Consider the following 25,563-nt stretch of genomic DNA (forward strand, 5'->3'; position numbering starts at 1 on the left):
CTGCTTGGATACAGAATTGGCTGGCCAACAGAAGACAGCGAGTGGTAGTAGAAGGAAAATATTCTGCCTGGAAGTCAGTGGTGAGTGGAGTTCCACACGGCTCTGTCCTTGGGCCTCTACTGTTTGTAATTTTTATTAATGACTTGGACGAGGGAATTGAAGGATGGGTCAGCAAGTTTGCAGACGACACAAAGGTCGGAGGTGTCGTTGACAGTGTAGAGGGCTGTTGTAGGCTGCAGCGGGACATTGACAGGATGCAGAGATGGGCTGAGAGGTGGCAGATGGAGTTCAACCTGGATAAATGCGAGGTGATGCATTTTGGAAGGTCGAATTTGAAAGCTGAGTACAGGATTAAGGATACGATTCTTTGCAGCGTGGAGGAACAGAGGGATCTTGGTGTGCAGATACATAGATCCCTTAAAATGGCCACCCAAGTGGACAGGGTTGTTAAGAAAGCATATGGTGTTTTGGCTTTCATTAACAGGGGGATTGAGTTTAAGAGTCGTGAGATCTTGTTGCAGCTCTATAAAACTTTGGTTAGACCGCACTTGGAATACTGCATCCAGTTCTGGGCGCCCTATTATAGGAAAGATGTGGATGCTTTGGAGAGGGTTCAGAGGAGGTTTACCAGGATGCTGCCTGGACTGGAGGGCTTATCTTATGAAGAGAGGTTGACTGAGCTCGGTCTCTTTTCATTGGAGAAAAGGAGGAGGAGAGGGGACCTAATTGAGGTATACAAGATAATGAGAGGCATAGATAGAGTTGATAGCCAGAGACTATTTCCCAGGGCAGAAATGGCTAGCACGAGGGGTCATAGTTTTAAGCTGTTTGGAGGAAAGTATAGAGGGGATGTCAGAGGCAGGTTCTTTACGCAGAGAGTTGTGGGAGCATGGAATGCGTTGCCAGCAGCAGTTGTGGAAGCAAGGTCATTGGGGTCATTTAAGAGACTGCTGGACATGTATATGGTCACAGAAATTTGAGGGTGCATACATGAGGATCAATGGTCGGCACAACATTGTGGGCTGAAGGGCCTGTTCTGTGCTGTACTGTTCTATGTTCTATGTTCTATGTTCTATGTTCTATGTTCTATGTTCTATGTTCTATGTTCTATGTTCTATGTTCTATCACTGTTATAAACTGTAGCTGAGTTTATGAACTTCTGCTGCTGCTGTTTCTTTTGCAGTCAGTCCTGCCAGGGGATCTACTGTCATGGTATATCATTTGTCTGTCCTAGGCCATCCCTACACATCCACTGCAGCATATCTGTAACTTCTGTCATCCAACTACGGCTAGGATGACTCCTGTTTCTGCTGCTGTCCATTTAGGAATAGCAGTGAGCCATTCAGTCCGTCCAGCCTGCTCTGCCATGTAATATAATCATGATTGATTGAACACTTCAATGTCTTTTATCCATAATGTCCCAATAACTCTTTATAACATCGATACTCAAAAATTTATCAATCCTGACTTTAATTATTCTCAAAAACTGAGTTTCAATGGTCTTCTGGGGTAGAGAATTCCAAAGATTCACAACCTTCTGAGTAAAAAACACCTTCTTACCCTGGTCCTAAATGGCATCCCCCTAATTTTTAAGTCTGTTCCTCCTGGCACTGGTTCTAGACTCCCAACCAGCAAAACATCTCACCTGCATATGTCCTCTCTATCCCTTTAAGTATTGAAATGTTCTTTGAAATTACAGAGTCTAATTTTCCCAATCTTTCTTCAAATGACAATCCTACCATTGGTAGTCATATTCCATAATTCCAAAGATTGTGAAATGATTCCTGCACTTTAAAAGCTTGCTAATTTCAGTCCACTATGTAAAAACGGAGCAAATGGAAAAGCATGCCTCATGTGAACTTTCACTGCACTTCCTCTCTGGCAATAATGTATTTCCTGAGATAAGGAGACCAAAACGCATACGTTATCCAGGATGGTTGAACCAAGCTCTTATTTGACTGAAGCAAGGCTACATTACTCCTATACACAAATCGGTTTGCAATAAAGGCTAACATTCTATGACATGTGCTATGCCCAATCATATCATTTTTACCCAAGTGTCCATTTACCATATCCTTTATGATACATTCTAGCATTTCCCTATCACTGATGTAAGGCTGACAGGAGTAGGATTTCATTGGCTTCTCACTGGCAGAACACAAAACACAAGAGTTAATCTCTGCAGGCTCTATGTTGGTAGAACTGGCTTGTTTCATTAGGTCAACAGAATGGAAATCTATGACTACACCAGGTTGGTAGAATTGTTTTCCACACCCATCATCACTTAAGTGTTCCGATGACAGAAATCAGAAATATTAGTGAGAAAATGCAAATGATTAGAATAATAATGTGTAATAGGACCAATTTGAGCTCTGCAGTTCCCTGCTTTTCCATTTGCTCCTTTCTTAAATAGTGGACTGAAATTAGCAGACCACCAATGTGCATGAATCATTTCACAAATCTTTGGAATCATGGAAGATGAATACCAATATAGAGATGCGGGGGGGGGGGGGGGGGGGGGGGCGGGGGTGATGTTGGCTTAGCCTAATGTTTTCTTTCTACATATCTGTAGAAGTTTCTTCAGCCTATATTTCGCGTTTTGGTGTCCCTTTTTCTGCATTCTAAAAGCTTCCCAAATCCTCAGACTTGGTATCATTTTTTGGTTAATCTATAAACCTTCCCTTTTAATCTTCCAAGTCCTTACCTTTCTTTGATAGCTAGGGATGACTTTTTTTTTTGAGGTTTTGTATCTTGAACGAATATTTACATATTATAGGTTACATAATGGCTCTCTCTAAAGTTACGCTTATTAATGCATCTTCCCAATCCAGGCCAATCAACTTTTGCTTCATACTTTCATAATTTCCCTTATTCAAATTGAATATCTTTGCTTCAGATTGAATAACCTTACTTTCAAACATGTTGTTGCCACTCATCCCTCAAGGTTCTTTTAGAATAATATTATTAAATCAGCTTTTGCATTAAATAATATTTAATCCAAAACAGCTTGTCCTCTAGTCAGCTCTTCAACATGGCTTTCTAAAAAACCATCCCTAAGATACTCCAGAAACATGTTCTCCACAGCGTTATTGCTCAATTGGATTACCCAGACCGTGCCGACATTCAAGTCTTTTCAATTCTATTCCCCAATGATTACAGTGTTGCCCATCCTACAAGCTTCTCTCATCTCCTGACCATGCCCTAATATCATCAATAGTACAATTGTACGATCAGCACTGATGACCCATTTCAACCTGCAATCTACTTCCTTCTAATTTAACAAAGTGTGAAGCTGGATGAACACAGCAGGCCAAGCAGCATCTCAGCAGCACAAAAGCTGACATTTCGGGCCTAGACCCTTCATCAGAGAGGGGGTTGGGGTGAGGGTTCCGGAATAAATAGGGAGAGAGGGGGAGGCAGACCGAAGATGGAGAGAAAAGAAGATAGGTGGAGAGGAGAGTATAGGTGGGGAGGTAGGGAGGGGATAGGTTAGTCCAGGGAAGACGGACAGTTCAAGGAGGTGGGATGAGATTAGTAGGTAGGAAATGGAGGTGCGGCTTAAGGTGGGAGGAAGGGATGGGTGAGAGGAAGAACAGGTTAGGGAGGCGGAGACAGGCTGGGCTGGTTTTGGGATGCAGTGGGGGGAGGGGGCGAGCTGGGCTGGTGTGTGATGCAATGGGGGGGGGGGTCGAACTGGGCTGGTTTTGGGATGCGGTGGGGGAAGGGGAGATTTTGAAGCTTGTGAAGTCCACATTGATACCATTGGGCTGCAGGGTTCCCAAGCGGAATATGAGTTGCTGTTCCTGCAACCTTCAAGTGGCATCATTGTGGCACTGCAGGAGGCCCACGATGGACATGTTGTCTCAAGAATGGGAGAGGCTGGTGATCCCAACAACGACGTCACATCCGCCACTGCTGAGCACACCACTTCCGGGACCACGAACGCAACTGCTGCTGCAGTCACCGCCTCCACTTCCAGAATCAACACCACACACATCACCCTCACCACTGCTGCTGCTGCCTACTCTACTCCGCCCACAGCCGACGGAACCCCACCCACAGCCGACGCCAACGGAACCCCACCCACAGCGGACGACCTCATCGCTCCGCCCACAACCTCCACAGCCAGCAACCCCAGAGAAGACAGCCACACTGAGCCCTGCCAAATCTTCACCATCCCCCCAGACCTCCCACAGACTGAGGACGAACAGTCAGTCCTAAGCAAGGGGCTCACCTTTGTCCCTCTAAAACCACACATCAACGAATACCAGTCATGTTTTGGGCATCGAGCAGTTTTTCTGCCGCCTTCGCCTCCACACTTACTTCTTTAACCGGGAGCCGAACCCTTCCTCCACTGACCCCTTCACCCGCCTCCAACACAAGTCCTCCTCCTGGACACCACCCCCAGGCCTCCTACCCTCCCTCGACCTCTTCATCTCCAACTGCCGTCGGGACATTAACTGCCTCAACCTCTCCACCACTCTCACCCACTCCTACCTCTCCCCTGCAGAACGGGCTGCCCTCCGCTTCAACTCCAACCTCACCATCAAATCCGCAGACAAGGGTGGCGCAGTGGTAGTATGGCGCACTGACCTCTACATTGCTGAGGCCAAACGCCAACTCTCCGACACCACCTCCTACCGCCCTCTCGATCATGACCCCACCCCCGAGCACCAAACCATCATCTCCAGTACTATCCATGACCTCATCACCTCAGGGGACCTCCCACCTACAGCCTCCAACCTCATTGTTCGCCAACCCCGCACGGCCCATTTCTATCTCCTTCCCAAAATCCACAAACCTGCCTGCCCTGGTCGACCCATTGTCTCAGCCTGTTCCTGCCCCATCGAACTCATCTCCACCTATCTGGGCTCCATTTTCTCCCCTTTGGTCCTGGAACCTCCTACCTACGTTCGTGACACCACCCACGCCCTCCACCTCCTCCAGAACTTCCAATTCCCTGGACACCAACCCCTCATTTTCACCATGGACATCCAGTCGCTATACACCTGTATTCCTCATGCAGATGGCCTAAAGGCCCTCCGATTCTTCCTGTCCCGCAGGCCCGACCAGTCCCCCTCCACCGACACCCCTCATCTGCCCAGCCAAACTCGTCCTTACCCTCAACAACTTCTCTTTCGATTCCTCCCACGTCCTACAGACAAAGGGGTGGCCACGGGTACCCGCATGGGCCCAAGCTATGCCTGCCTCTTTGTAGGTAATGTGGAACAGTCCCTCTTCCGCACCTACACAGGCCCCAAACCCCACCTCTTCCTCCGTTACATTGATGACTGTATCAGCGCTGCCTCTTGCTCCCAAGAGGAGCTCGAACAGTTCACCCACTTCACCAACACCTTCCACCCCAACCTCAAGTTCACCTGGGCCATCTCCAACACATCCCTCACCTTCCTGGACCTTTCAGTCTCCATCTCGGGTAACCAGCTTGTAACTGATGTCCATTTCAAGCCCACCGACTCCCACAGCTACCTAGAATACACCTCCTCCCACCCACCCTCCTGCAAAAATTCCATCCCCTATTCCCAATTCCTCCACCTCTGCCGCATCTGCTCCCACGATGAGGCATTCCACTCCTGCACATCCCAGATGTCCCAGTTCTTCAAGGACCGCAACTTTACCCCCGCAGTGGTCGAGAACGCCTTTGACTGCGTCTCCTGCATTTCCCACAACACATCCCTCACACCCCGCCCCTGCCACAACCGCCCCAAGAGGATCCCCCTCGTTCTCACACACCACCCCACCAACCTCCTGATACAACGCATCATCCTCCGACACTTCCGCCATCTACAATCCAACCCCACCACCCAAGACATTTTTCCATTCCCACCCTTGTCTGCCTTCTGGAGGGACCACTCTCTCCGTGACTCCCTTGTTCGCTCCACACTGCCCTCCAACCCCACCACACCTGGCACCTTCCCCTGCAACCGCAGGAAATGCTACACTTGCCCCCACACCTCCTCCCTCACCCCCATCCCAGGCCCCAAGATGACTTTCCACATTAAGCAGATGTTCACCTGCACATCTGCCAATGTGGTATATTGTATCCATTGTACCCAGTGTGGCTTCCTCTACATTGGGGAAACCAAGCAGAGGCTTGGGGACCGCTTTGCGGAACACCTCCGCTCGGTTCGCAATAAACAACTGCACCTCCCAGTCGCAAACCACTTTAACTCTCCCTCCCATTCTTTAGACGACATGTCCATCATAGGCCTCCTGCAGTGCCACAATGATGCCACTTGAAGGTTGCAGGAACAGCAACTCATATTCCGCTTGGGAACCCTGCAGCCCAATGGTATCAATGTGGACTTCACAAGCTCAAAATCTCCCCTTCCCCCACCGCATCCCAAAACCAACCCAGTTCGACCCCTCCTCCCATTGCATCACACACCAGCCCAGCTCATCCCCTCCCCCTACTGCATCCCAAAACCATCCCAGCCTGTCTCCGCCTCCCTAACCTGTTCTTCCTCTCACCCATCCCTTCCTCCCACCTCAAGCCGCACCTCCATTTCCTACCTACTAACCTCATCCCACCTCCTTGAACTGTCCGTCTTCCCTGGACTAACCTATCCCCTCCCTACCTCCCCACCTATACTCTCCTCTCCACCTATCTTCTTTTCTCTCCATCTTCGGTCTGCCTCCCCCTCTCTCCCTACTTATTCCGGAACCCTCTCCCCATCCCCCTCTCTGATGAAGGGTCTAGGCCCGAAACATCAGCTTATGTGCTCCTGAGGTGCTGCTTGGCCTGCTGTGTTCATCCAGCTTCACACTTCGTTATCTTGGATTCTCCAGCATCTGCACTTCCCATTATCTCTGATACTTCCTTCTGATGCCTTCTTTCTAACTATCACGTTTTTGTCTTTTTGCTGTTCAAAGTCAATACATATTCTAAGGTTCTTGATTTTACTTAATCTACGATACTTTGAAAGGCCTCTTATGATTTTACATGCAGTGCTGTGTTGTCTGTCTACGTGTTTGCTCCGTTCTTGTGCCAATTTTTACCCATGCAAGTATAGCTAATGTTTTGAATTCTGTTCCTGTGTGCAGTTTGAATAATTTTGGCAATTGTACACAGCCTTGTCATACTTTTTACTTGAAACATATCTGATAGTCCTTCATCTAGCCTTGACACTCACTGTTTGGTTCCAATGTAAGCTCCAGACAAACCTTTTAAGATTGACAAATTACCACATTCAGTTCAAATGTCTCCCAAGATTTTAAGTAAAACGAGTGTTGGCCATTATTTTCAACCCAGTCTGATTTCAAGTGAGATGCCAATGGCCCGCCATAATTGACATTTTGTTTAAAAAGGGGAAAAGGAATAGACTTATTCGCTAGAGACTTGTCAACATAAGCATGGCAGTGGTCAAATCGTTGGAAAACATTTTCTGATGGACTACACACCTCATCCATCAGAAAGCCATTAACCTGGATTAACCAAATGGGTGGCAGGATCGGATAGATTTGTTAAGGGAAGTTTCAGTTTGACTGAGTTGACTTGAATCAGGGTTGAGAGAGGTAACACATTTGACGTAGTCCATGTAAGATTTTGGTGAGTTATGTTGTAAAGGTCCTTTTTGATAAACTATTAAAAGTTCATGACATCCAAGGAAAAGTGGCAGAATAAATCCAAAACTGGCTGAGTGATGTGAAAAGGATAATGGTTGAAGGATGTTTTTGTGACCAGAAGGTTGTTTCCAACAGGTTTGATATAGCTCATTGCCAGCTTTCTTACTTTTTCCAATATATATAGCAATAATTTGCACTTGAAAGTTGAGCGGATAATCAAGAAGTACACAGATAATAAGAAAACTGATACGGTTGACAATAAAGGGGAAAGCAGCAGACTGCAAGAAGCTATCAATGGAATAGTCTGGTAGACAGATGCATCAATTGGCATTTAATCTGGGCAAGTGTGAGAAAATGCATTTTGGGAAGGCTAGCAAAGCAAGGGAATACATAGCAATTGGTAGGTTATTAAGAAGTGTAGGGAAACATCAACTAAAAATGAAAATTTGCATTCAGACAATGTAAAGTGTGTTGAGCTCAAGCCCAAATTATTAATTTATTTCTGGAAGTAACGTGTAGCAACTCTTCACAACTGCAGTGTGTAAAAAATTTTATTATGGTTGATGATATATTTCATAGTTTAAGTATTTTTTCCACCGATCTTTATAAAAAGACTAATGTGAAAATGCAACTCTACTATTCAATGTCAACATTTAGTCAATTGAGACATTCTTGGAGAAAGTATCATGGTTTATGTTGCATTTTAGCTCTGATTTTTATTGTTCCTGTCACAAATGGTGGCAAAAGATTACTACAGTGACCTCCTATAAGCAACAGGAGAAAAATATCCCAAAAAGAACACAGAGAGTAATTTGTACTCTGAAGTCGATGTTGGCATATTTTTTCTACACTTAAAAACAAACTACCAGAACTAATCTACAAGTTAAATTAACAATAACAAAAAAATTGAAAGTATCAAAAGCTCATTACTTTATATATGCCAGCACACTCTAAAATAATGCCAGATAAGCCGTACATATGATTTTATAGAATCATACAATCCCTACAGTCTGGAAACAGGCCGTTCAGCCCAACAAGTCCACACCAACTTCAGAGCAACCCACCCAGATCCATCTCACTATAACACATCTAAACTATAATCCTCAATGCTATGGGCAATTTCCATGGCCAATCCACTTAACCTGCACGTTTTTAGACTGTGGGAGGAAACCGGAGCACCCGGAGGAAACCCACGCAGAAATGGAGAGAATGTGCAAACACCACGCACTCATCCGAGGGTGGAATTGAACCCGGGTCCCTGGCACTGTGAGGCTGCAGTGCTAACCACCGTGCCACCCCAAATATTGTTCAAAATGTATGCACTGACATTGTACTTATTGATAAGAGACAAGGATTTACTTGCACTAGCAAAAATAATAGCTATCAGATTTCAATGTCTAGCAATTAGCTTGTGATTGTGTATAGATTTTATTCTACATTGTGTTTTCTAAAGTTTTAGGTTGACTTTAGTTAACTCTCTCTGATTGAACTGGACTATTTTTATCCAGGTGTTATAGAGGAAATAACCACACCTTAAGTGGTAACAGCAGAATCCTGGCACGAGATCTGAAGAAGATTATGCAGCAAACTAGGAGGGCAAATCATTGTCAGTAATTGCAGTTAACCATGACAAAGATTAATCAATAGAAATTAACTTATCAGACAGGCAGAAAAGTTCTGAGGTAAACCTTGTTGCCAGGCATATTTAGAACATGCTAAAAAAGGTAGAAACCTCTCCAGATTGCTTTCAAAATTCCTGTACAACACCTGGATCAATCTAGGAGCATACATCAAATTACATAAAAAGGTTCTGAGTTTACTTTGTCACGTGATGCACGGAGCAGCAGACATCTCTTCACAGAACTTGATGCTGCCATATCGCGCTTGAGACTTCCATGTGAGGTTGTAATTTACACCATTGAAAAGTAGACTAGCATTGAGAATACTGAGAAAGTCTTCACCACGTCAGGTGTGTAAAATAACAATTAGATGAAATTGGTTCCCTAAACTGTATGATCCTGCAACAACAGAATGCTCTGACGTAAGCCAGAGAAGCGCGGCAGAGGGTTGCAGGATAAATACCTAATAGATAAATTGGACTCTGCGACTGTGCCAGAAAGCACACTTTCTCTTCTCAACTAAAGTGTAGAAAGAGATTCATCCACACAATAAAATTAATTAGACACAATGGAATTTGGAGACAGGTGGGAAAAATATGCCTCAGCAGTCAGGAGGGGATAGGGCTGGAGTGAGATATTGGGGTTTGGGGAGGAAGCAGTAAGTGAAATGAGTGGCAGGGAAAGGATGACAGCCCCTTTGAAGAATGGGGAACATCTCTGCTCCTCAGGACCGTCATACAGTGTTGTAAAAGGCAGCAGCTCCAGTTTCCCTTTTTGGGCTGCTGGAAAACATATGGAGTATGTATTAAATTAATTGATTTACATAGGCTAATGATTTATCACCCCCATATAGAAATCCAGACATCACAAAATCCATCATAAAAACAGAAAGGGAAGTGTACATATTCTAAAATCAATTATCCCAATACTCATGCAGACAGCTTGAGTCAGAGCATCAAAATACCGACATTGAGAACATATTTAGTCCAATAATTCCACCCCTGAAATGTTAAAAATTATGAACTTGCAAACTGTTCTTACCTTCCCCCACCATGGTGACCCCTATGGACATGCCCATAAACTTGCTCTTGGTCCACACATGTGCATTCACACAAATTTTCCTCTCCTCGCATTCACAGTAAAAACCAGAAACCGGTGGATGATGGGAAACTTGTTCTGCTGTAAATCTCACTTTGTAGCATTCTGTTGGGTCCTTGCTAGACTCTAATGCTTGCTCGAGTTTGGGCTGATCCTTGCCAAATGTTGAAATGACATTGGGTCTACTGGATTTTACATTAGTTTTTGGCACATCCCAAGAGCAATGAAAAGTTTCTCCAATTATTGGATTATAAGGTTTCTTTGCAACTGCTCCCTTTCGGCCCTCATGGAAAGCAGTCAGGTAATATTCCACAAAGCTGATAATCCGCTGTTCAGGTGTTAATCCTGCTGTGATTGACACAAAAATGTCTGCATGGGCCATGAAATTTGCATACATTTCCAGCAATGATCTTTTCTCTAAAATAAATGTTGGAAGCACCACCTGTTTTAAGAATGAATAAAGAAGATAATTTAGTTCTTTTTACACTGCTCACAAAAGATAATGTGAGAAACCTTTATGACATCTTGAATATAGCTTATAAAATAATGATGCTAAAAGTGTAGATAAAATACAGATTTATTCTGGAAGTAGGGCGAATGAAACAATAGATAGTTCTATTGAGAAGCTCACAACAAGCTTGTGTGGAATATATCACCGGTTAAATGAAAACAGAAGAATCTGGATCATAGTGATGTACAAAATAATATGCAATCTGGAGGATTCAGATAGCTCTGAGGCAATTTTTCCAGTTTTACCTGGTAATAGTATTACTGTCTGTAATCATGATTTTCCTTTATTAATGCTAAGCTTCTGTGATTGCAGATTACTACTGTACAGCTCAGAACTCAACTTTGTTGTGCAAGATGTCAGAGGTCAAAATATAATAAATTTACTCATCAGAGAATCAGAGAAATTGTTCCAGCACAGAAGGAGATCCTCTGATCCATTGAGTCTGTACTGGCTTTCTGACTGAACAATTCACATAGTACCACACCCTCAACTTCTACTAGAACCATTCATGGTCTTCCCTTCCAGAAAAACACTAAGTTCTTTTTGAGTGCCTCAACTGAATCTGCCCCCATCAAACTCTCTTGCAGTGCATTCTAGATTCTAACTACCAACCGTGTAAAAGAATATTTTTCTCACATTGTCATTACTCCTTCTGCCAACGACCTTACCTTTAGTCAGACAGCATCAGAAGAGCAGGACCATCGATTTTCCCGCTTCTTTGATGCTGTCTGATCTGCTATGATCCTCCAGCTCCACATTTTATCGACTCTAACTTCTGGACCTGCAGTCCTCGCTATCTGCGACCTGACTTTGATTCTTGATGTTTCCACCAAATTTTCACATATAAACTTAGTGATCCAGGGCCTTCCCCAAAAAATATTTTTATGTTTGTGTATTTTTGTTGCCAACTGTTATGAAGCAACTCTATTGGGTTTAGTTCAGTATCATCTGGCCTAAGAAAGAACACAGGCTGCTGTTGGGAGAATAAACATTGATTTGTATCATTTCTTTCTGACAATCCTAAAAATTAACAATCTACTTCATGGCCTAATTAATTCTCCACTATGTTATCACCACCAAGACTATTCTTTGCCTATGCAGCATGGTAAAGTACCTTACAGCAATCTAATAACCATTATGTAAGTCAATTACTTCCAATGAATGCAAATTCATGGGATTATAAGGATTATGTCAAATTCAACTACAGCAAGCGCAAGGGAGGTGGAATAAGAGTTCAGCATTTGTAGCAAAAAATCAGTAAACTCAAGGAGGGTGCTAAGTCCCTGCTGACTGATGGTCAGTTTGGGCTCTCCCAGGGCCAGACGGCCTCATTATAGTTATGGTTCACACATGGACAAAAGAGCTGACCTCCAAAGGGTGATAAGAGAATTATCCTTAACATCAAAGTTGCATTTGACCAAGTATGGTATCAAGGAGCCCAGCAAACTAGAGTCAATAGAACTCAGGGAGAAAGCTCCCCGTTGGTTGCAATCATACTCAACACAAAAGAAGATGGCATTATCCATCACAGAATCCCCACCATCGACAACCAGCGTTACCAATGACCAGAAATTGAACTGGAGTAGCCACATAAATACTGTGACTACAATAGTAGATCAGATGTTAGAAATCCTGCAGTGAGTAACTCATCTCCTGACTCTCAAAGCCAAAGCACAAGAAAGGAGTGTGATGGGATACTCTCCACTTGTCTGGCTAAGTGTAGCTCCAACAACACTGAATAAGCTTGACATCATCCAGGACAAAGCAATCAACTTGACTGTCACGATGTCCACAAACATTCACTCTCTCCACCACTGTCATGATATACTGGTAGACCTCTTCTTCCACCACACTGCACCTGAGGAAGGAGCAGAGCTAAAAAGGCTAGTGATTTCAAATAAACCTGTTGGACTATAACCTGGTGTTATGTGATTTTTGACCCAGGCAATCAGAAGTTCATCAAATAATGCTCAATGTACAATATTATACTGAATTTAATTTTAGAAAAAGCTTAATTTTTACTTCTAAATATATTGTTTTTGTACTTTATTTCATTAGAAATAAATTAAACTTTACAATGATAAAGCATCTTTCATGGCCTCTGCCTCCCAAAGAATTTTAGAGCGAATAGAGCACTTTTGAAGTGCATTTTGGAATGTAAGAAGGGCAACAGCCAATTAACAAAGAGCAGGGTCCAATAAGCAATAATATGATAATAATCAGATAATTTTATAGTCACACAAAAGAAAAACACAACAAATACTGGAAATCAGAAATTAAAGCAGAAGCAGCTAGAAATACGCAGCAGCTCTAATGATTCAATGCAGGGCGAACTTAATTGATGCTGGATATACATCATCAACTTAAAACTTGAATTCTGTTCCTCTCTTTTCAAATGCTGCCAAACCAAGTGAATATATAATAATGGCTCTTTCAGTCACTAAGTTTTCTGACAATGGAAGAACTCACTTAGGGCGTTTTACAGAAAGTGAGCAAGGCAAAGCTTTCAGAATCAGCAAACAAGCTGCAGTTTGAGTTGCCTGTGTCTGTGAGGCAGGGGGAAATAATTGTGGCAATCGCACAGCATTTATAATTGCCAGGAATGCTATCGGAAGGTTTGGAAATGGCTAAAATTCAATTAAAATTGAAGTGGCTCAAATATGAAAAGGGAATGGAAGTTTGAATTGTGATGAAAACAGAGGAAAAAGTAAAGGAAAGGAAGGCCCCAGCAGAAGAAAGGCCGAAAGAGAGAGAAGAAAGGGAGCGTGAATGAGTTTTTGAACTTTAAATATTGGAACTAAAAACTCAAGGTCTACTTAAAAGGGCAGTGTGTTAGGTAGAAAATAGTAGTAGTGGTGAGGACAATAATGGAGAGCAATCCCATTGTAGCCAAAGGCTTAGTCTTTAAATATGTCCAACATTGCCCAAATTCAATGAGGAGGATGTAGGAGCCTTTTTCATTTCCTTTGAGAAAGTAGCTAGACAAATAAAATGGCCAGTGACCATGTGGATATTGTTGATCCAAACAAAGTTGGTATATAGAGCTAGTGAGGTATTTGTATTACTATCAGAGGTGGTATCTGGTGAGTTGACAAAAGCCATCTTAAGTGCATTTGAGCTCGTACCAGAATCCTACACACAATATTTCAGGAATCTAAGGAGGGAACCTAGTCAAACATATGTACAGTTTAAAAGGATCAAAGTAATTTTGATAGGTGGATAAGAGCATTGAAAGTATGTCAAATACATGACCGTCTAAGGGAGATGATTCTTTTGAAGGAGTCCAAAAATTCACTTCCTGAAATAGTGAGAACATATGTGGAAGAGCAGAGATAAAAGACTGCAAGATTAGCAGTAGAAATAGTAGATGATTGTGGGGTGAGGAATTGGAAAGAGAAATCCTCAGGTAGTAAGGGAAAAGGAGATCTCTTTGAAGATAGTAAAGACAGTTTACCACAGGGTAAAAGGGAAACCTACGAAGGGGAAAGAGAAGTAAAAAAGGTCAGCTGTTTTTCACTGCAATAAAGTAGGCCATATAAAGTCTCAGTGTTGGTGGTTTAGAAAAAACACTGGGAAGACAGATGTTGGAAAAACAAGATAAGCCAGTGAATTTAGTTGAAATGATAAAGGAATGAACAAAAGAGGCTAAAATACTGCACCAGAATATACAACCTAATCAGCAGTTCATTGAAAAGAAAGCTCCAGATCTCTTTAAAGAATTTACCTGTCAGGGTAAGGTTTACTCACATATGCCAGCAGAAGCTGGTAAAGAAGTTAAGATTCTAAGAGATATGGGAGCAAGTTAATCTCTGATGGTGAGAGCTAAGGAGACATGTAATTCAGTAGGAGCATTGGAATTCATGGTGAGAAGAACAGCACTCCATTATACAAAGTAAGGCTAGGGAGCCCGGTGAAAAGTGATGGAAATAATAGAAAAATTCTCAGTTCCGGAAATATATTTTTTATCCATGATAATGACATAGCTGGATCACAGATGGGAGTGATGTCAACCATGGTCAAAAAGCCAGTGGAATATCAGGCAACTGAGGTGTTACAGGAAGTATATGCTGGGATTTTTCCTGACTGGGTGGTAACAAGGTCACAAAGCCATAGACTGAAGCAGGAGGAAAAAATAAAAGAATAAAGATAAGGAAGTTGAAGTTCAATTATCTGAGACTATACTTGATCAAATGATTGAGACAAAATGAGAACGGATGGGAGGACAAGGTAGATATTTTTAGCTCACAGAAATTTCTATGGAAAGATGAAATATTAAAGCAGCCGTATCAAACATCATATACAGAAGAAGAATCTAAGCGAGTCCTAGAATGTTATTATCTTGAAAATGACAGCTTGATGAAGAAATGGAGTCCATAACACACACAGGCAGATGAAAAATGGACAGGAGTTCATCAAGCTGTATTACTGGTGGGTTGTAGAAAGTAAGTGTTGTAGGTACCATATGAATAGCAGCATTCAACAAGTACTTGGATGAATACATGAACAGGGAGGGAACACAACAATATGGATTCTGTAAGTGAAGACAGTTTTAGTATAGAAGGGCGGCAGGGACTTGGAGGGCTGAAGGGTCTGTTCCCATGCTACATTATTCTTTGTTCTAATTACCATTAGGTGGTCATTTGGAAGTAAGGAAAACTCAAGCCAAAATACAAAAACATTTTTATTGACCTGACTACATAAGGATGAATTTTGCTGGACACGTCATACATGTCAGGTATTTGGAAAACCTCAGGCAGTGATAAAACCAGCACCCTTTATACCCATTTCTGCATTTGAGGAAACTTTTACAAGGATCTTAATGATTGCTTAGGATCCCTACCTAAAACAAAAAGTGGGAAACAGTCTTTGTTGACCAGAATGGATATGTCTACTAGATTTCCAGAGGCCATTCCATTACTTAGCATCACAGCTAAAAGAATTATAGAAGAGCTACTCAAATTCTTTACTAGATATGCACTACCCACTGTTACACATTCAGGTCAAAGGTCAAATTTTATATCAATATTATTCACAGAAATTATCAATAGCTTAGGAGTAAAACAATCATATCCACTGCATACCACACAGGATCACAAGAAGCATTAGAATGGTGTCATCAAACTTTAAAGACCATGTTGAGGGCTGACAGTCAAGACTATCCAGAGGGCTGGGATAAAGGAATTCCACTTGTAGTTTTTGCAGTTAGGATGCACCTAATGAGCCAACTAAATTCAGTCAATCTGAATTAGTTTTTGGCCATGAGGTGAGGGATCCACTGAAATTATTAAGGAGAAATTGGTGAGTCAGAGATCAAAGACCACATATTTGGACTGTGTGTCAAATTTTAGGGAAAGATTAAATAGAGTGAGTGAGTTGGCTATACAGCGTTTGAAAGTAGCACATCATGTAATGAAACAGGAAGCAGACAGGAAATCAAAAAGTTACAATTTTGCTAGTGGAGATAAAGTGTTAGTTACTTCCAGTGGTAGATGAACCTTTAAAGGCAAGGCTTAGTGGGCCTTATCAAATCAAAAGTAAATTGGGTGTGGTGAACTATTTAATAAGAATGCCGGATAGCAAGTAATCTCAGAGTACATCGTATGAATATGCTTAAAAGGTATTTCGGAAGGGAAAAAAAAAGCAAAATGAGATTGTGTCACTGGTTACAACAAAAAGTGAAGAACCAAGTTCAGATGATTCTGAATTGGACATTCTTGAAATTAACTGAACAATGAGAAAGTTGCTATAAATTGGGATAATTTACTGGGTTACCTTCCACAGGAAGATCGAAATGACCTGGAAGAATTAGTACAATCAAATGGGGCGGTATGTGGGAATAAGCTGGAACTACTAATCTAATTGCACATGATGTAAATACATGAAATACTGTTCCAATTAAGCAACATCCTTATCGACTTAACCCTCTAAAGTTGATATAAATGCAAAAAGAGATTGAACACACGCTCAAACACAATATATAAAATGAGTTGCAGTGAAGGGCGCTCGCCCATAGTATTGATACCAAAACCAGATGCTACCCAATGATTATGCATGGACTATTGTCAGGTCAATGCAGTTACAAAATCTAATTCATATCCTATTCAATAGCTGGAAAACTGCATGGAGAAGGTGGACAAAGAACTTGTATTTCAAAGTTGGACTTACTTAGGGGATATTAGCAGGTATTTTTATCCAAAACAGTGAAGGAAATTTCTGCTTTCATAACACTAAATGGACTGTACCAGTTTAAAGTCATGCCATTTGGTTTGAAAAATATGCCAGCCACATTTCAAAGACTAATCAATAAAGTCATTTCAGGGTTACCCAATTTTCTGTTGTACATCAACGAGCTGGTGATTTTTAGTCACACACAGAAGGAATACGTGTGGTATCTATTGTAATTGTTCGATCAACTTCAAGAGGCAGACTTGGTGATAAACCTGGCTAAGAGTGTGTTTGCAAAACTCCAAGTCCCACCCCTGCACCATGTCATTGGACATTAAAAGATGGCCCTACGGCATGTGAAAACAATTATTATTGGGGGGGCTTCCATTATCATTGATGAAGAAGGAAATACTATGCTTCCTGGGTCCGAGTGTTTCTTATTGGAAGTTTGAACTCAATTTTACCAACGTGGTTGCTCCACTGACTGACTTGTTGAAGGAGGGCAGAAAATTTCAGTGGACAGAGGAATGTCAGAAGACATTTGACAGCCTGAAAGCTGTGCTAACCATGGCGCCAGTGTTAGCTACACAAACATGCAAAGCCATTCGAAATGGCTATTGATGTGAACGGTGTGTGTGTCAGTGCAATACTCTTGCAAGAAGATGAGAAGGTATAAAGATCTATTCGGTATTTTGCCAGAAAATTAAATAATCATCAACAACAGAAATATTCCACAATTAAAAAAGATGACATTGACCTTGGTGTTGGTGTCACAACATTTCAACATTTATATTGCCAGTAATCTGTCTCAGACAACAGTAAATACGGATCATAACCCTTTAAAGTTTTTGGAAAAAATCTGAGGATAAAAATTCTGGACTGTTAGATAGAGCTTATTATTGTAGCCATTCAATCTGAAAATTATATATGGCAGGGTGGGAGAACATAATTGCCTGTGTTGTTGCAATTTTGAAGGAGGAAGATGGAGGCATACGATTGTGCGAAAAACAAACTGAAATAGACTGTAATATTGAATGTTTGCATGCTTGGAGTCAATATAATGTATATATTTTGTAGTGTACTAATAGCATAAGACTAATGGTTTTTAAAAATAGTTCTTTTTTTGTTAGGTGGGGGAGGTGTGACCATATTATGGCTTTAAGAGATATACTTCATTCTCTTTTTTTGAAAACAGGTTTCAAAACAGAAATGCACAGCTGTCGATTTATAGCCAATAAAGTAAACAGCTCGAGACTTTGGGGTTTTTTTTGTAGTTGGAAAAATAGCAGAATGAATAGGTAGGGTAAAACTCTGACAGAACCAAGATGTTTAATTTTTCATTTTCAGTGGTTGTTGTTAGGTCTTAAAGCAGGTGGAAGCTGCAGTATATCTCTCCCTGCTCTAAATATGTGCAAGTATGTGTTCATGTACTTCTTGAAATTCTTACACACAGACAAATTTTCTCTTGATTTTTTTTTTTAATCCTAGCAGACTGGAGAATTCCCTGTGAAGGTAATCTATTTTTCTGAACTTACCATAAACACACCCTTGGCAAAAGGCATGTTACTAGTTTGGAACAGTTATGTTTAATAACAGAATAATAGATTATTCTACTATGTTTTCCAATAGAGTTGTTATTCCAGTGTTGTCTTTTTATAGAAACCAAAAGAACTGCAGATGCTGTAAATCAGGAATAAAAACAAAGTTGCTGGCAAAGCTCAGATGGTCTGGCAGCATCTGTGAAGGAGAAAACAGAGTTAATGTTTCGGGTCCGGTGAACCTTCTTCAGATGGGTCCCTTCCCCTCTGAGGAAGGATCACCGGACCAGAAACATTAACTATGTTTTCTCCTCCACGAATGTTGCCAGATCTGCTGAGCTTGTCCAGCAATTTTGTTTTTGTTCTTTTTATAGTATGTGAATAAACTGTCTGTTGCTTCAAATCTGCCAGTTTGATCAGTCAGATTGCACGTGGAACGCAGCACCTTATACTTACCTTTACAATAGAAGGTTAGTGTCTAGACTACCTTCTGAATATATTTTAAGGGGGTTTGGTTTGGTCCATAATATTAGACTGTTATCAACTGAGGTAATCTCTACAAACGTGTAGAATGTCAAAAATTCATTATGCCATGAAGTGATTACTGACCCAACAAATCTATGCTGGCTTTCTTTAGAGCAATTGAGGTGTTCCATTCCCTCACTCTATCCCTATAGTTTATTCGCTTTACAAATGGCCATCTAATTTTCTTTAGAAATAATTTGTAGTGTTTGCTTCCACCAGCATTTTCAGCAGCACATTTCAAGTCACTCATTACCACTAACTGCATATAAAAGTTCGTCCTCAACATCTGTTGACGAAAACCTCAAATTTGTGTCACCTAATCCTTAAGCGATCAGCAAATGGAAACAGTTTTTCTTTACCACCTTATCAGTCATAACCCTGCACATGCCCATTAAAAAAAGTAGTGGTCCTAGCACTAACTCAACACCAATGTCCATAGTTACCTGGTCAAGAAAAGGTTACCAGAACTCAGACATTTTCTATCTTTAAGCTAATTATTTATTACAGCTGGCTTTAAAACTCTGAATCCTTGAGCTTGACCAATGATAAAAACAGAAAATGTGGAAATAATTGGTCTCATGATATCTATTAAGAAAGGAACAGAGTTAACATTTCAGGTCTGACCTGACCTGATTAGTAATGTCAGTTCAGTGAAAATATTTGGCCAGACCCTGATGAACTCTAATTATCTTCTTTCAAATAGTGCCATAGATTCAAACCTATCTAAATGCATACACTGTACTGGATGAATGGCAATGCCCTCAGTACTCCACTGAAATGTCAGCCTGAATCATATCATATTGGGCTATTGGTCTGTACTTGGTGCTTCTTACTGTGACCATTTCTTTTTAAAGATGAATCTAATCATCTACTTAACCCTTTAATTAAGGATGCTAATTAAATCAGTGATTGGGGATAAACAGGTAGAGAGTCTCGATAAGAAGGGGAACTTGTATTGCATAAGAAGATAATTATATCTCTTGATTTCATGCAATAAATCAACAGTAACTAGCTGAACCCAAGTATAACTATGAGGAGCAAACAACAATGCCTGTTTCCATTGAGATCTCAGGTAAGAACAGAGTCATTCCTTTTGGGGTTAAGTGGTCGAAGGAAATCACATTGTGTGGCCTGGATCCACTGCTGGTGGGGTGCGGGGGTTGGAGGGAGGCTTTGCGCTATTGGTGTTTTGCTATCTTCAGACAAAACCAGAAATTAACACAAAATCACAAAGTGCTCTCACTATTCAAAAAGTCACCCCCATCCCAGCTTTTGTCTCCTCCAATGGCCTAAGATTCCATTGAGGGGCTCAGGGCAGTTAGCCCACATTTATCCTTCCATAGAAGTATCTTATCTTTTGGGAACCTTTATAGGTGGTGTCATTCTTGCTGAATCTTGCAATTGGTTCATTGCTTTTATGTCTGTAACTCTTGCTTTCTAGTAATAGCATGATTGAGAAGCTTATTCACAGGTTAAATCTTCCTTGAACTCAAAAAAACCTGGCAATGGCTCTTTAGTATTTCCACCTGCTTTTTAAAAATCTGTTATGAATTGACATTTCAAAGCTGCATAATCATAGTTTTCCACTAATCTGTAGAGGTTGTTAATGAAATTATCCATGTATTCTTCTAGAAACTGAACTCTTCTATTAAGTCTACACTCATTATCAATTTTTTAAAGAAAACATTAAATATATGTGCTTTCATTTATTTTTCGGTGATTTATATCATCCACTAAAAGACCCATTAAATGCAATACTATCAACTTGTTTCAACTTGCTCAGTTTCACTGGTTAATCTGGAAGTAATTTTCATCTGTTCTTTTTCTCCAAATATCCAATCTAGCATTCTTTTTACCCAACTTGACATTAAATCTTTCGGGGAGCCTTAATTATTCTTCTTCAGTTTCCTATTGGATTCAATTATTTTTATTTCTTCAAAAGAGATTCTAAATCTGTAACAACGCTGTCATTTGTAATCTGTTATCTTCAAAATTATACTTGAGGATAATAAATCAACACTATTTTAATTGTGTATTATAGTTTTTTTCGTATTTTTAAACTCCATTATAATAACATGCAGTGTTTTCTTTGTCTGCAAACTTCTGATTTATGGCCATATGTATGAAATTCTTCCAATACAGACACCAATTCAGTTAAATAGCAAACAGACATCATGTTACTTCTTTACCGCTCAAAAATGTATTAGGCAATGTTGCATTTTTGTATTGTTCACTAGGGTTTTCCTGCCCAATAAACCTACTGCAACTTAGCTTGAATCTATGATGCTTGGTTTTTGAACCCTTCATCAAGGGTTCCCCTGTCTACTCTATTTCTACTCCTTACAATTTTGTACACCTCAATCACGTCACCCCTCAGCCTTCTGTCTTCCACGGAAAACGACCCAACCTCTCCAATCTCTCCTTGTAGCTACAATTTTCCAGCCCTGGGAACAATTTAATAAATCTTGTGTGCTCTCTCTGGAGTAATTACGCTCTTCCTGTAATGTGACCAAAGCAGTGCACAATATTCCAGTTGTTGCCTTATCAGTGTCTTACACTTTCATCATATCCCAACTTTCATATTCTCTACCTCTCAGTAAAGGAGACCATTTCAAATGCTGTTTTTACAACCACTGTTACCTTTGGGGACCTGTGCACTTACAGGTCACGATCTCTTGCTTCCTAACCAGAGTCATTCAGCATGAAAACAGACCCTTCAGACTAACCAGTTCATGCCGAACATAATCTCAAACTAAATTAGACCCATCTACCCCCTCCAGACAGTATCCCTCCAAACCTTTGCTATTAATGTATTCATGCATTGTAACTGTGCCACCATTGATGACTTCCTCAGGACGTTTGTCCCACATGCGAACTATCCTTAACACTCCAACGAGTATCCCACCCAGAACCACCAGCTTATCCTATTCTATGTAACACAGCATTTTCCACAGCTAACCCACCTAGTCTACACATCTCTGGGCACTATGGGCAATTTAGTGCAGCCCATCCATCTAGCCTGCACATCTTTGGACTGTGAAAGGAAACCGGACCACCCAGGGAACTCATGGAGACAGAGAAAATGTGAAAATTCCACAGACAGTCGCCTGACAGCAGATTTGAAGTTGGGTCCCTGGTGCTGTGAGATAGCTGTGCTAACCACTAAGCCACCGTGCCACCCAAAATTGACATACCTAAGTTCAAATTATATGCAGTGACAAATCAGTGTGATTTAATATATCAAACACACAGATTTGTAAATTGCAACCAAAATTATGAATTTAAACACAAACTACTAAACTGTATGCAATACTGCTCACCTATCATACACCTCCCTACTGTAATGAACGAGAAGGTAAGGAACATGATTTGGGCTTAAAAGATGTTACAAGAGTGAAGTTATGTAAGTCAAAGGAGATGCTAAAGATGGAAGCATGAAGCAAGGTGAACCTGCCAGGTAGATGGCAATGGGAGTAAACATAGAAAGTGAAATGAATTAAGGAGACAGTAAAACAACCATCACAGCAGTACGCAAAGTACACAAACAGCAGCAACAGCCATCAACACAAAAAACATTGAGAGAATTACAGTAAAGAGTGATTGCAATACAATATCATGAATAATCCTGTTGACCTTTGTTTTTGTTAAAACGCAATCTAATGTTTGTCTTTAAAGGCAAAATGATAATCACTACTCATGCAGCATGCATCACCTTTAGGAAGAGAAAACAAAAGTGAAAAAGGAGTAAAAAAAGTGAGAAAGTGTAAATTTATTTTAACCATTCAAATTTTCTGTTTCATTGCTGTTGGTTTTGCTTTAGCAACTCTTTCATTTGTTTTTATTGTTTTCAGATCATGTCTTTACAGGTTTCAATTCCTGTTCGACTTCCTTATCTTCCGTTAGGATTTCTTTCCCCTTTATTCCATCTTGGGCAAATCATACAATCTTCAATGTCAGCTTCATTGACATTGTAAAACAAGTCTCGGGCACACTGAGCAATGCAATAGTAGATGGCAGGTAAGTATTCAGCTTGTCAAATGAGCAGGCATTAACCAAAGACATCAACAGGAAGGAAATAAAGTGCACGTTGGACATGTTTTTATTCAAAAATACAGCTCCCAAAACTCTAAGTGCAACATGGCAAAAGGAAAACAAAGATTACTAACAACTCTTCCCTAGTCCACAATCACTGGTTGCACTTTTTGCCAAACTGAAAATAATTTTCACAAACCAACCTGTCATTTGAGGAATGAAGGAGAATCAAACAGGCTTTATTACGTTCAGTTCAATCTGCAAATGATTATTACAATGTTCAGTATCCAAAATATTGCATTACATACAACTCCAAATCGTTCAATGCTACAGGCATATGCTTATTTTAAAAATGTAGGAAATTCTAAATGGCATGCATGGTCACAAATGATCTTGACAAGATATTTTTGAACCTAGGATTTGCATTGTCAAAAGGAACAAAGGCCACTGCATGGTGCTCATATTTATTTGAGATTGCAGCCAGGAATTTGATTTACTATTATTGTCACATTTACTATTATCATTGCAGTGGGTCTGGAGTCACATGTAGGCCAGGTCAGGGTGGCAGTTTCCTTCCCTAAAAAGGACATTAGTGAGCCAGTTGGGTTTTTCCAGCAATTGACAATAGTTTTCATGGCCATCATTAGACTCTTAATTTCAGATATTTATTCAATTCAAATTCCACCTTTTGCCATGGCAGGATTCAAACCCAGGTTCCCAGAACATTATCTGGGTCTTTGGGATTAACAGTCTAGCGATAATACCACTAGGCCATCGCCTCCCCAATGTACCAAGATACAATGAAAAGCATTGTTTTGCATGCTAACCAGACCAAATAATACCTTACATAAAAGGACATCAGGGTAACAGAACAGGAGAAAAAAAGCATATCAGAGATAGTAGGAACTGCAGATGCTGGAGAACTGGGATAACAAGGTGTAGAGCTGGATGAAAGCAACTGATGTATTATGTGGTTTAGATTGATGTATAATTTTGATATAATTTTGTGTTACACTTGAATTGTGTTAAAAACATATGGGTTTTCTATGCATCTGAACAAATTAATAACTGACTTGAGTGCTTCTAAAAATCAACGAGGCTATGGAAGAGGAGTTTGAGAGCGCTAAATTTATTTTGTTTACCGAAGGATTTATAATCTATCAAGGTTAACAATTGTGCCATGGTTCGAGCAGAAATTTATGGGCTTGGTCTTTTGTTCCTTAGAGAAACACCCATCGCTTAAAAGAAAGACTTTTGCAGTCTTACCCTCACTGTTGGAATGTTCTGCAGAAGATTGTGCATAAAATTGCTCCTGAGAAAACAAAGTAGTAAGTTGGATTTGTTAACACAAGTTTATTTGAGTAAGGAGTTAATGACCACCCAGACTGGATGAGTTTGGGTGCACGCTGAAGAGATCATTCAAAGCAGAGTGTGTTTAAAATAAGGTATACAATTGCTCCAGGAGGAACTCATCAGATTTTCCAGTCTGGGAGTTAAAGTTAAATTAAATCCATCAAGATGTGAAATAAAGGGAATTTCTGGTGCAAGTACTGAAAAAGTGTGCCTTTGGCTACCATTAAAAACTGTTTTTGAGATCTGTAAATAAAAGTTATTAAGAAGATTAAATTTCACCATATGTTTCAAAATCTTGCAACTCTATGAAGACTTCATTTGCGAAAGAATATAGTAATTTGCTATGCTGGGGAAAACCAAAAATAAGCTACTTGAATTTTAAATAAAGGAATCATGGGAAAATATACCTAAATGGAATAAGTGGTTTTATAGTGGAAAGGGCACTGGCAAATTGAACATTTGGGCAAACATTTGAGAAGCTTGTGTCATGAAACATGAAAACATTCACTATTATTCAATAATTGCTGGTATACATTGTATGCTTTACAATTATTAAAACGACAATGTTAACACAGAAACAGGCCATTTGGACTATAAAGCCTGTGGTGGCATTAGCCAACACAGTTATCAAGGGTAATCCCACATGTCTATTACTTCCTATACCCACTCCTTTGAAATTTTTTTAATAAAATTTGCTTTAACCATTTGTGACACACAATTCACCCCAACCTTGGTTTTGCTTGTGATTTTCTTAAATTTGTGTCCTTCTGTTTTGTTACTGACCAATACAAATCACTGTTTACCCTACTATAAATATGCGGCCACCTCTTAATCTAATCAGTTCAAGTTCAAAAAGCACTACCTAAATCACTCCACAATTGTAACGCGTTACCTCTAGCAACACTCGAAACTGCACATTCGGTTTTTTTTAAAAAAAACGTTCCTAAAGTGGAGTGTTGAAAACAGCATAAAACATTCAAACTGACTTTGAATTAAAAAATGTGTTCAATATCATTACTTTTTTCATACTTCTAGATACAAAATCAAAGATTCTTTTTATAGCCTTATCTACCTTTACACATGCATCTGTATGCTAAAATACTTCCATTATACTTATGACTCTTCCACACGAGATGTA

At 40.5% G+C, this 25,563-nt stretch overlaps 1 protein-coding gene across 1 annotated transcript in view; it reads right to left on the bottom strand.

Moving 5' to 3' along the window:
- Positions 1 to 25,563, bottom strand: part of LOC125448769 (oxysterol-binding protein-related protein 10) — a 189,164-nt gene that overhangs the window by 31,793 nt on the left and 131,808 nt on the right. The window contains exon 8 of the mRNA XM_048524291.2: positions 10,245 to 10,743. Within this exon, the coding sequence (XP_048380248.1) occupies positions 10,245 to 10,743 (499 nt within the window). The remainder of the gene's footprint in view (positions 1 to 10,244; positions 10,744 to 25,563) is intronic.

Source organism: Stegostoma tigrinum, chromosome 2 (genome assembly GCF_030684315.1).
Source record: "Stegostoma tigrinum isolate sSteTig4 chromosome 2, sSteTig4.hap1, whole genome shotgun sequence".
In the NCBI taxonomy this organism is placed as follows: Eukaryota; Metazoa; Chordata; class Chondrichthyes; order Orectolobiformes; family Stegostomatidae; genus Stegostoma; species Stegostoma tigrinum.